Below are 12,285 nucleotides of genomic sequence, written 5' to 3'. Positions count from 1 at the left end.
TGAAATTAACTTTACATGTTTTAACAAGAAGCATCTTCATAGGCCAGGTCTTTAGCAATTTTTGCAATTTGGCCCAGTAGGCTCTAGATACCTGATTTAAATGAATGGACACAGACTGCAGAATTCAAATTTTAATAAAATACAGTATGGGCACTCACTGAAACTGAAAGTCTTTTGAATTCCTTTGCGATTGTATAAGTCTTATTAAATTTTTCATGTCCAAAAATCCATCCTGCATTCCTTTCCTTTTGTTGGAGGGGGTCATACTCCCAGTTCCCTCAGCGATAACTTTTGCCGGTAAAAAAATGTCACTTCTTTTTTTCTCTCTCTTACTTTCCCATTGACATTTAAAGGCAAATACTTTATTTGAGTTTTTGAGTAACATGCCCTTGCATGTCACCTGTGAGAGACTTTATCAATTAAATAAATCAGTCTTCATCATTTGTTAACGCTATGCCATTCATAATTTTCAAGCTGACACACTTCCAACAACAACCAGCTGTCTCGAGATGCTCGACTAATGATGTACATTAAACTGTGTGTGTGTGTGTGTGTGTGTGTGTGTGTGTCTTTCTATGTTGTACACATTAAATTACAACATTAAGGCAAATCGTTATCTTCATTGCTCATTAGATTTACATGGCTAATTTCCTATTAAAACACAGTTCATATAATATGACGCATTGTTACTGACTGAACCAGCTCAAGTTAATGGAAACATTAAAAAAACTGCATGCCTCCATATTAACAACAATAATGTGCCATAACATGACACTGACAGCTGCAGTTATTGGATGTTTACAAATTGAAATATGAATTGAGTTATTTTCTACTTTCTGATAAGATTACATTTCAATTGCTAAATAATCTGGCAGTGTAGTAACAATAGTAGCCTGAAATGCAGGGTGCATTTGATAATGCGGCACATATGTATTATGTATTAGGATTCATGATACCTTAGTGTTTTTACCTCCAGAAAATTCTAAATGCGAGACTCTTCCTTCTAGATGAGTATACTTACGCTGTGGTATTACTTAGGAAAAACACATGAGTACAGATCACATGACTGGACAGAGCCATTCTGCATTATGATTTGTATTTATTTATATGTATTTTTTTTTTTTACTTGTGATTAAAAGTGTGCTTAAAAAGTAGCACTTTGAATGTGTGGACTTTCAGGCTCACGTTGTATTATTAATTGTTACCTTTTTGTTACATTATTGTTATTATTATTATTTGACCAAACAGCTTCCTCCGACCTTGACCTGTAATAACATGTTACCCTGTTGTATTACTGCTTTTACTGACGTGAAGATCCCAGGACAGGAGCCATCTGCATTATTATCATTATTATTAGTGTCTATAACTGAAGTTATAGCTACATTATTACACAAGACAGTTGTCCAGACATAATCCTCGGTCCCTGGCCTGTAGTGGAGCATGTTTTAGATAATCTGTATGTATCCGTAGACCTTCAGTCAGTCAGCGGTCTGCAGGATGCCCTCTCCCCGCCTGCCCCCTGCTGCGGGCCGGGCCTCACTGCAGCAGCGCCGGCTCCAGATGTGTCAGTGGCGGGCTGCGGCCGCTGGGGGGCGGGAGACTCCGACTGGTTGTCTGCAAGCAAAGATGGCGGTGCGGAAGAAAGACGGCGGGCCGAATGTAAAATATTTCGAAGCGTCTGATACCGTCTCTCAGTTTGATAATGTCCGAGTGTGGCTGGGAAAGAATTACAAAAAGGTATTGAGCGCATGTTTTGTAGCCTTACACCCGGAGCGTAGTGTTTTCTCCCCCGGCTGAATGTGGACTGTTATCCGGCGGGCAGCGGCAGTGACAAAGAGAGGAGGGAGGGAGTCCAGCTGTTTGACTCACACAGCCAGCCGGATACAAAAGGATGCTGAGCCGACAGCTGGGCCAGATGCAGCCGCCGACGGCCGCATCCGCTTATCTTATTGTAGCTAAACGGAGGCTGGAGCAGCGCTCAGACCTCTGTGGGCGGGGGGCTGGGGGCTGGGGGCTGCGGGGTGGAGGTGGTGGGGGTGGTGGGGTGACTTTAGCCGGACAGCCAGCTAGCGGGGAGCTAACGGGCTAACTGACGGGATCCGGATCCAGGTCTTTGGCTGAGCGGCCTGTCTGGAGGATCTCTGAGCCCCGGACACTTCCATGTGTTAGAGTACAGCATTTCCTTCAGAGAGAAAAAAAAACACGACCCATCATCATCATCATCATCATTATCATTATTAACAATAATAATGTTGGTCAAATGTACCACCCCCCTCACCACATATTGCATTAGGACACTGTGTCACATTCAGAAGTCAAACTGAGTTGCTCCCACAGACCCATTGTTTATTTGTGTGTGTTGACCCCAGTGTGGACAAGCTCTGACCCCCCCTATGCTGATTGTTGTCCTCAGTACATCCAGGCCGAGCCCCCCACCAACAAGTCCCTGTCCAGCCTGGTTGTCCAGCTGCTCCAGTTCCAGGAGGAGGTGTTTGGCAGACATGTCAGCAACCCCCCCCTCACCAAACTGCCGGTACATGTCCTTTATCGCCTCCTTTGTGTCTCATTTGTACATCACATTCTCGGTAAAACACCCTGTGACTGCTGTGTGTTTTTCTGCGCACAGATGAAGTGTTTCCTGGATTTCAAGTCAGGGGGGGCTCTCTGCCACATCCTGGCTGCTGCCTACAAGTTCAAGAGTGATCAAGGATGGTAAGACTTTTCTTTCCAGCCGGTTTAAATAGTAGAGAGGGAACAATGTTAGTGTAGTTTGGCAGAAGTGCAGTGATCCGTTGGATTTTGGCTATGTTCCCGTTTCGAGTGTAACTCCAGTCTAATTTCCTGGTAGGCGCAGGTTTGACTTCCAGAATCCATCGAGGATGGACCGAAATGTGGAGATGTTCATGACCATCGAGAAGTCGTTAGTTCAGGTGAGTTTGCCTGTCCTTTTATTTATTTAAAAATGAATCATGTAGCCACAGAGGATGTCTTCAGTTCTGAATTTTGAAATGAAATGGAAATTATAGCTTTTTATATTGACTCACGTATATCCATGTCCCATTTCAGCCTGCAAACGATAACAATATTTCCAACAATATATTTTCCAACCAACATGGTTTATGAGACTAATATTGAACTCTAGCAGGAGTTGGTTTTGTCCTTTTCTAAACGTCAGAGTCATGACATGCTTCTTGCAGAGGTCATGTTTCCTCTTGTTACATCATACTTGTGAAGGGTCTGACAATCAGGCTGCTTAAGCTCTGAAGATAAAAATAATGAAAGGGAGCTTATCATGTGACATGACCAGTAATCCTACTTAATCAGTCTTGCAGTTAAGCTTAAAGATTCTCAAGCTCTCCTGATCTGATGAGTTCAACCTCACTGACACAGCTCTTATTTTAATAGAGATGATATTAAACATGCATTTTTATATCATGTCGTGTATGTGATAGTTTAGTTTAGTAGTTTAATTGACTCATTAACATCTGCTTCATTTCTTGTTTTCAGAACAACTGCCTATCTAGACCTGTCATCTACCTGAGCTCAGACATAGAACCAAAACTACTTGGGAAACTGAAAGACATCATCAAAAGACATCAGGTATGTTTTTTTTTTTTTTTTTTTTGGTCTGCTTGGTTATGTTTCCTCTTATTTTGTGATGACATGTCAGAGTTACAGAAAAAAGTTTTGCATTCCAGTCTCTTATTTAAAAGTTTAAATCTATGCAGGCATGTATAATGTGTCTCAAATGAAACAAAACTGGGGAGTTTTCTTTTTCAGATCATATATTGATTGTCCAAACCTCTCTTGCAGGGCTCAGTGACTGAAGACAAGGCTTCCAGTTCCCATGTTGTTGTGCCAATTCCTACTAGTCTGGAAGAAGGTGAGGCTTGAAATGCTAAAGCACAGCTTGTTGTGTTTGTGATGTTGTGCTAATGTTGCTTTCTCTTTCACGTCTAGAGGAGTGGGTGCGCCCTGTAATGAAGAGAGAGAAACAAGTGCTGCTTCACTGGGGATATTTTCCTGACAGGTTTGTTTTGAGTTGTTCGTAGATACACAGCAATGGTAGAGCATGATGAACATTGTTTGACACATTTAACCGAGAGCTGCTCTTACTGTTGAAGCCTAATAAATTCCACACACAGTAGAGTGTGTCTATTTTTCTTTGAGCTTTCTCCTGCCTTGAATGCTCATATTGCTCTACTTCAACGGTTTTTTCAGGTCCAAACTTGAAATGTTTACCACGGCTTAACCTTTGACCTTTCCTCTCTCACTGCATAGTTACGACACCTGGATCCCAGCGAGTGAGATTGAGGCTGCTGTGGAGGATCCTCCCAGCCCAGAGAAGCCCAGGAAGGTACTCACCGTGTCTTTAGCCTTTGTTCTTGCTGAACTTTCACAAGGCAAACATTTTTTTTATACACTACTGACATATCTCTGCGGTGCCTGATGCATTGTTGCATCAGAAGGAAAATTGCAGATGACTTGTGCATCATATACCTGAAACATTCAACATAGACACTATTGGGTTTGCTTGTTTTTTCTTTTAAAATGTACAGTAGTTATTTCACTTTGTCTCTGAAAAAATGCAACTCTGGTGGATAAATTGAATGAACTGGTGATATTTCACTCAAGTGGTTGTCCCAGCTGAAAAATGTTTCTATATGTGGCGTACAGTATGTGTTTTTTATTCTCAGGTCCATGCCAAGTGGATTTTAGACCTGGACCAGTATAATGAGTGGATGAATGAGGAGGACTATGAAGTAGGGGAGGGCTGCCCTAAGAGGAAGAGGATCTCCGCCAAAACCCTGACAGATGAGGTTACCACACCTGATGAGCGGAGGGACAAGAAGCCTGGCAGTGCAAAGAAGCGGAAGCGCTCACCCTCGCCCTCTCCTACCCCTCCACCTCAGGAGAGCAAGAAGAAGAACACCAAGAAAGGGTTTGTGATGAACCATGTCTTGATGCACAGAAATTTTACAACACTGCAATGTTTGCGGTGGTTGTTGTAGAATCTGTGGTCTCAGAAACATTATTCAACTTTGTAAAATCTTTTGTCTTGTGATTGTGTGTTTGTATACTCACAGGCCAACCACCCCATATACAAAGTCTAAACGGGGCCAGAGGGAGGAGGAACAAGAGGATCTTAGTAAGGACTTAGATGAATCATCACCGGTTCCAGCATCTGAAGAGGGAAACCCAGCAAAGACAAGTAAACAAATTCACGTGTTCAAAATAGAAAGTAAAATGATCACATAGCCATCTCCCATTTGGAGTTCTTATCCTTTAGGATTTTAAAATATCATCATCATATTTTATTGTTCCTTATTTTGTAGATAATACTAAAAAGGACTCTGATTCAACTCCAGTCAAGGGAGGAATGGATATGGGTGAGCTGACTGTTTTGTTTCACCACTAATATGGTGACCAGTAACTGCTTTTAATAAAAAATACTCCCATTCTGTAAAAAAAAAAAGAAAAGTGGCGACAGGTTTTTAATTACACATTATACGACACCATTTTATTGCATTTTTCATATAAGAGCAGAATATTTTTCACTGTTATCCCTCTTAACATTGAGGGAAGAAAAAAATACTAGGACTCTGATGAACAGTTAATCAGCCTTGGCTTTCTTTTGTGATTTGTGATTTTAACAGATGAACAAGAAGACGAGTCAATGGAAACAACAGGCAAGGTAAGGCAACACTGTAAAACTGAAAGATAACGTTATGTGAAGATAAAGCATCCATATATCATCTTGACTGTGTGTACGTGTGTGGACAGGAAGAGGAGGAAGGCTCTCCAAGCGTGAAGGGTGAACCAGTGAAAGGCTCAGACCTTCATGAAGACAATGTGACCGAGCAAACCCACCACATCATCATCCCGAGCTATGCTGCCTGGTTCGACTACAACAGGTATGATGTTTAATTGTTATTTCAGTGATGTCAGAGTTGACAGAAGTGCCTTTGTAAAATTCAAACATTTCAAAATGAAGTGACTGAAGTCACTCCAAAAGTCCAAATCAGCCATCCAGATGTAGATCAAGTCTAATATTGTTATAAATAATTTTCCCTTCAGTGTTCATGCCATCGAGCGTAGAGCCTTGCCAGAGTTTTTCAATGGAAAGAACAAATCCAAAACCCCTGAGATGTAAGTATAGGATCAGCACACAACCTGATATTTAAAATGTTTATAACAGGTTTTTATCTAAAAAATGTATCATACATTTTAAAAGCAACAAAATTATAATCACTGATTGTTCTGTCTACGTCTTTTGGCAGTTACCTGGCGTACAGAAACTTTATGATCGACACCTATAGGCTGAACCCTCAGGAGTACCTGACCTCCACTGCCTGCCGCAGGAACCTGGCAGGAGATGTGTGTGCGATCATGAGGTTGGTGGAGGCTGAATGTGAAGAACTTCCTAAGTTTAAATCAGTGTATATGTTTTAGTCAAAAAAGGTTTCTTCGGGACATGATGCTCCTTCTGCAGAGTACATGCCTTCCTGGAGCAATGGGGACTGATCAACTACCAGGTGGACTCTGAGAGCCGACCCACACCCATGGGCCCCCCACCCACCTCTCACTTCCATGTCCTGGCAGACACTCCATCCAGCCTGGTTCCCCTGCAGCCCAAGACACCCCAGGTCTGTAAGCGCTCATATGCACAGACTGGAATAGACACATGCACTCAGATTACAGGATTTTACATTTGTCATTCTATCACTGTGTACCTGTAGACCCCTGCCACCCAGCAGATGATGTCATTCCCTGATAAAGTGAAGGATAAACCTGCAGATCTGCAAAACTTTGGGCTGCGGACTGACATGTACAGCAAGAAGACTGGCTCTACAAAGGTAAGGTCAAATGAATGGATGCCATCAAGAGTCTTTATCCGTAGTCTACGAGGTGCCTTATTTTCTCAGATTTTTGATACTGATTAAGTGCTGATTGCATTTTTTGTCTGTAGAGCAAGAGCACAGCAAGCTCCATGAGGGAATGGACAGAGCAAGAAACACTACTACTACTCGAGGTATAAACAATGACATAAAAAAAACAAAACACTGTGAACATAAACACAAGATATTTAAAACTAGTGTAGTAATGCCTCATAAAAAAAACAACAGCTTGAAAACATGTAGCCAAATGTAGACATCTCTTTCTTCAGGGGTTGGAGATGTATAAAGATGACTGGAACAAAGTGTCAGAACACGTGGGCAGCCGTACTCAGGATGAGTGTATCTTGCATTTCCTGCGGCTTCCTATTGAAGACCCCTACTTGGAGGACAGCTCTTCATCCCTAGGCCCACTGGCCTACCAGCCAATACCTTTCAGCCAAGCAGGAAACCCTGTTATGAGCACCGTGGCCTTCCTCGCCTCTGTAGTTGACCCGCGTGTGGCCTCAGCTGCAGCCAAATCTGCTCTGGGTGAGAAGTGTCTTATTTTGAAATTTTGCTGCTGTACAAACAGTGCAATTCTAACAATTTACAGCTCACAACCTCGTTCTGAAGACACAGCATGATAATGAACTCATAGCCTGTGTCTTCTTGTAGATAAATGTGAAGTTGCCTCAATATTTTTATAACTTTTACTTCTGGGCATGTTAATTGAGAAAGCTGGTACAAAATGCATTTTTTTTAATTACTTGAGACAAGTATTTTTGTTATCTGCTGAATGTTGCTGCTGAGCAGATAAATTCCTAAAGTTGATTAATAAATCATCAATTTACCACTAAAACTTTTAACTGACAAGTTTACAATCTGTCTTTGCTTCTCAGAGGAGTTTTCTCGTATGAAAGAAGAGGTTCCTGCCGCTCTGGTCGAGGCTCATGTGCGGAGAGTGGAAGAGGCAGCAAGGGTCAGCGGCCGCCAGGACCCCCTGTACGGCCTTGAGGGCAGTGGTATCGCAGGCACTGGGCTAGAGGAGGGTGAAAGGCCTGGTAGGATGGACACACACGTACAATATACATACATCATGCAAAATGTCAAGGGACAGCTATTGATGTGTCTTCTTCACTGGTTTCTAGACGAAAGCACGGATGAAAGCAAGAATGACAGCCAATCCAGTGAAGAGAAGAGAGAGGCCAAGGTATGTTGCCTGTTTGTTGTAATACATGATGTTTATTATGTGATAAGTGTGCTCATTACTCTGGTTACTGCCCCACACAGGACAGCAAAGATGGAGCAATTGAGGAAGAGGAGAATAAGACAGAAAATGGGAAGAAGGAAGAGGAGAGAGGAAGAGAACCTGAAGGAGAGAGGGAGGCAGACAAAACTGAGTCTGACACAGGTGGGAAGTTAAATGTGTCTCAGACGCAGAAAATACAATTTTCTTGTCAAAACGGAAAAAACATATTTAACTTATAACTGAAACAATTTTTTTCCTAGGCGATGGGGAGAAAGAAAAGGATGGAAAGGAGGGAACAGAGGAAGGACAGCGAGAAGCAGACAGTGAGGGAGAAAGGAAGGCCAAGGTGGAGCGTGATGTTGGTGAGGGGAACCTGGCCACTGCTGCCGCTTCTGCTCTCGCTGCTGCCGCTGTCAAAGCCAAGGTATACTATTTGTAATAAGTGCTCCATCGACTGACTGTTGCTTAGCATTTACTCCATTGCTGGTTTCACCTTTCTTTGACAGCACCTGGCTGCAGTGGAAGAGAGGAAGATCAAGTCCCTTGTGGCTCTGCTGGTGGAAACGCAAATGAAGAAACTTGAGATTAAACTGCGACACTTTGAAGAGCTGGAAACCATCATGGACAGAGAGAGAGAGGCTGTGAGTTAAATTTTCTGTATACATAGCATCAATTGACCATAGTCTATTTACAGTATAAAATCCTTAAACAGATCTCTGTGTGCATGTCCAGTTGGAGTACCAGCGCCAGCAGCTGCTGGCTGACCGTCAGTCTTTTCACATGGAGCAGTTGAAATACGCTGAGATGAGGGCTCGCCAGCAGCACTTCCAGCAGATCCAGCACCAGCAGCACAGCCAGGCTGGAGGTCCTCATTCCAACCAGGCGGCCTCAGGCCCACCGGCCCAGGGCCTGGCAGCAGGTCAGCAAGCCCCCAGCACACCAGCACCACAGCCAGCTGCCAGCCCTGCACCTCCAGCCTCATCTGCTCCAGCTCCAGAGTCCCAACCACCTCAGGCTGCTCACACCTCGCCGCCCTGCCCTCCGACCCAGGCCCCAGCTACCCACTCCAGTTCCAGCACTACACCTGTCCTCCATGGTGAGTGCAGCCTCCCTGTGTTAACTGTCAGTGCAAACTTTAATGTGTGTTGTTGCAATGATTAAGACAGCATTGGGCTTTTACTTCACTTTGCCACAGTCATGTTATAATGTAGCATGTCACGTCAAACTTTTTTTCTTCTGCTAGTAGAAGCAAATACACAGAGCACAAGCCTGCTCGACTGCACAGTGAATTTTGCGACAGAAAATTGTCTAATTAGATCACAAACTGAGACTGGAATATGTCATATAGTGCATTCAAAGAATTCAGTAACAGATGGTGAACACAAAAAGTATCACAATTTAACTATTAGCTGTGACATATTATAGTTAAATATGTGCACAATATAAATGAAATGTGAGAAATAATGTACTGTGAAGGCAGAACATTGGGCTCAGTTTAAAAAACTAAACAGTAAATTTAATTAGCTGGTTTCTTTATTCGGTATCTATACAGGCCCTTTTAATTTACTTTTCGACAACACAGACTATAAGCTTATTGGGATTCCTCATCTTGTTAACTAAATTTAATCAGAGATTTACCAACGGAAACTCAGGCTTGTATTGTAAAGTAAGCCCAACTAGTTAACATTTTTCTCCTTCTCCTCCTTCACCTCTTCATAGAGTCCAATGCTGCCCTCCCTGGGGAACCGCTCCACCCTGCAGCTCCAGTCCCACCATCACAGTGAGACATCATTAAAATACCCAAGAATTCAAAAGACTCTGACCACTTTGAATCCTGCCTGTATCATCTGAAATGAAGGAAGTCATTAACTGAAGGAATAGAACACATTTGACATTTTCAGCATTGTTTTTTCAAACAAGACAATTGAAACCAGTAACATCTTAATCAAACCACCTCCATTTTGACGGATCAGGTGAAAAAAAAATCCTTTTCAAATTGAATAGACTAGTGAAGAAAATTGGTTTTCATACAGAAGCTGTTCATCCCATGTGGTTGATTGGACAGCCATATTTTTGTTGTTCGTTATTTTAAGCTTAACACCGGAGATCTGGTGAACTAAGGGTCTCACCAACATGCTGGCACTCAAGGAGAAGAAGAGAAAAGACTCATCTTGTGTTTTCAGTGTTTTGGAAATTGTTGCATTTATTTTTCTGCAACAGTTTATCGCAGCCTGTGAAGTCTCCTGCTTCATAAGCACTCCAGAGTTTCAACCCAAGTACTGTAGGTACTGATTAAAATACACAGTATGGAAGAATAAAATGCACTTTTAATATGTTTCCCGAGGTCTCAGTGTAAGACTTAAGTATCTATGAAATTGAACTTTAGCACTTATATCATTTTTTTGTTGTCTTAAATACCTTTTCATACTGAAGGTTTTAGAAACTTGATTGGGAATATTACTTTTTCCTCTATTTTTTATTCACATTACTTGGACAATGGTCACGGAACTAGGTCTGGCCTGGTCGCAAGGTCGCATGTCTAAAATCCAATGTTTCTCTTGAGATAAATGCAATGAATGATTAGGGTTCAAATCAGAAGCCAGTGTGAAATTAATTTGTTTAGATGCAGTTTAAGAATACGCATTGTAAACTGGATTTTTGTGTTACAACTCACCTTTTGTTGCCCTGTAATGACAAATACAGCAACTATTTTGAAAGTACTGACAGTGTGAGGTCCTGTTAAGACCTTGTTTAACTATTATAACTAAATTATGTCGTTTTACCACAGCACTTACCAAAGTGTCGGTCAGGCACTTTTTGCAAATCAAGATGACATCCATGTTGTAGTTTTGTGGGGAATGTAATTTTGTTTGGGAGAAATGATTGAAGAAGGCAGTCCATGAATGATAATTCTTTCAGTGACCACAAATGTTTGTTCTTTATTTGACTTTTGTGTTATTTGCTAAACCAAAATGTTTTTATATTCATCTTTATCTTTATTATTCAGTGAGTTTTATTGTGGTTGCTTGGGAAATGAAGAGGTTTTTTTTTTTGTGTTTGTTTTTTTTTTACGATGGTGCATTTCAAGTTACAGATGGAAGAAATGCTAATGCTGTCAAATAATACAAGGGAGCGCCTCACATTTTAAATAGCTGACAATGGATAATTGTGTCCTTAATATCTGCAACAATATCCTCACTTTTTATCCTCTCAATTTTTATATTTTTTACTGTCCATTTTTTCATCTTCTTTCTTTGATATGTCAACATTGTAACTGTATATTATTACCTTTGTAGCCTATATTTACCCTCTCCACTGTTGTGTATGATTCAGACAGGCCTGTTGTATCTGTCTGAGATGTGACTGTGAGCATGTGTGTATGTGAACGCATGCCATGACGATCTGTAAACCATATTACCGTTCAGTTTTACTTTCAGTGCCATTTGTTGTGTATCACCAGGTTTGAAGGATTTAAAAAAAAAAAAAAAAGAAAAAGGATTCATTCTGCACACGGCACATCACATAGGTGTCATGAATTATAATCCAGTCAGATGGTGAAACTTTACAGTTATTGTCCGTCAAGCCAGTATTGCAGTCCTCACCACAGCCGTGAGCATAAATGGACTTATTTTATCTGTGCTATTACTACATTGTGTGGATTTTGTGATATGAAATACGTGTCTGTTCAGATTCTGTATGTTTTTCACTATGCTGAAGGTAGCAGCAATTGCATTGATTATTATACAGTAGAAATCAAGTTTTCCTCAGTAAATCGTCACATCATGTCATGCTGACAGTTACTCTGGCAGTTTGTATTTAAAAAAAAAAAAGGCAAAATAAAAGCGGTTCAGGTTTTAAGTACAAAACGTTGGGGAAAAAAATAAAGACGTGAAGAGGAGTCTTTGTGAAGAGTGGTTTGTTGATCTCTGTCAGCTGCTTCATGTTGCATGGCTTCAGATATTTTTCCATTTTTTTTTATTTATATCATTAATATAGTTCTAATAGAATATTTTCTTTGTGAATAAATTGGTGTTACTTCTATGAGGAGAGAATGCAGCCTGACACGCTTACAGACCATGATTTTATTTAATACTGTGACATCTATCCAAAAGACAAAGAAACAAAACAAAAAATAATAATAATAATTTAACAAGACTA

The 12,285-nt window shown here is 41.2% G+C and overlaps 1 protein-coding gene across 3 annotated transcripts; it reads left to right on the top strand.

Moving 5' to 3' along the window:
* The first annotated feature begins 1,619 nt into the window (after positions 1 to 1,619).
* Positions 1,620 to 11,995, top strand: smarcc2 (SWI/SNF related BAF chromatin remodeling complex subunit C2). 3 transcript variants are annotated; one of them, XM_029503243.1, is made up of 26 exons: positions 1,620 to 1,737; positions 2,414 to 2,533; positions 2,627 to 2,712; positions 2,855 to 2,930; positions 3,508 to 3,600; positions 3,814 to 3,883; positions 3,961 to 4,030; positions 4,282 to 4,357; positions 4,698 to 4,942; positions 5,088 to 5,212; positions 5,337 to 5,390; positions 5,658 to 5,695; positions 5,785 to 5,915; positions 6,079 to 6,150; positions 6,282 to 6,395; positions 6,494 to 6,647; positions 6,741 to 6,857; positions 6,971 to 7,033; positions 7,169 to 7,427; positions 7,778 to 7,939; positions 8,027 to 8,088; positions 8,169 to 8,289; positions 8,388 to 8,551; positions 8,634 to 8,768; positions 8,860 to 9,223; positions 9,847 to 11,995. In XM_029503243.1, the coding sequence occupies exons 1-26, from the start codon at positions 1,627 to 1,629 to the stop codon at positions 9,909 to 9,911; spliced, it is 3,147 nt and encodes a 1,048-aa protein (XP_029359103.1). In that variant the 5' UTR covers positions 1,620 to 1,626; the 3' UTR covers positions 9,912 to 11,995. The 3 variants fall into 3 exon arrangements, with proteins under 3 accessions (XP_029359103.1, XP_029359102.1, XP_029359101.1); XM_029503242.1 differs by having other exon boundaries at positions 1,627 to 1,737; positions 2,849 to 2,930; XM_029503241.1 differs by having other exon boundaries at positions 1,627 to 1,737; positions 2,849 to 2,930; positions 7,778 to 8,088; positions 9,847 to 9,911.
* Positions 11,996 to 12,285: the final 290 nt, after the last annotated feature.

Source organism: Echeneis naucrates, chromosome 5, assembly GCF_900963305.1.
Source record: "Echeneis naucrates chromosome 5, fEcheNa1.1, whole genome shotgun sequence".
Classification (NCBI taxonomy): Eukaryota; Metazoa; Chordata; class Actinopteri; order Carangiformes; family Echeneidae; genus Echeneis; species Echeneis naucrates.
Note: the sequence above shows the minus strand (reverse complement) of the source record. Positions and strands in the feature narration are given on the sequence as shown.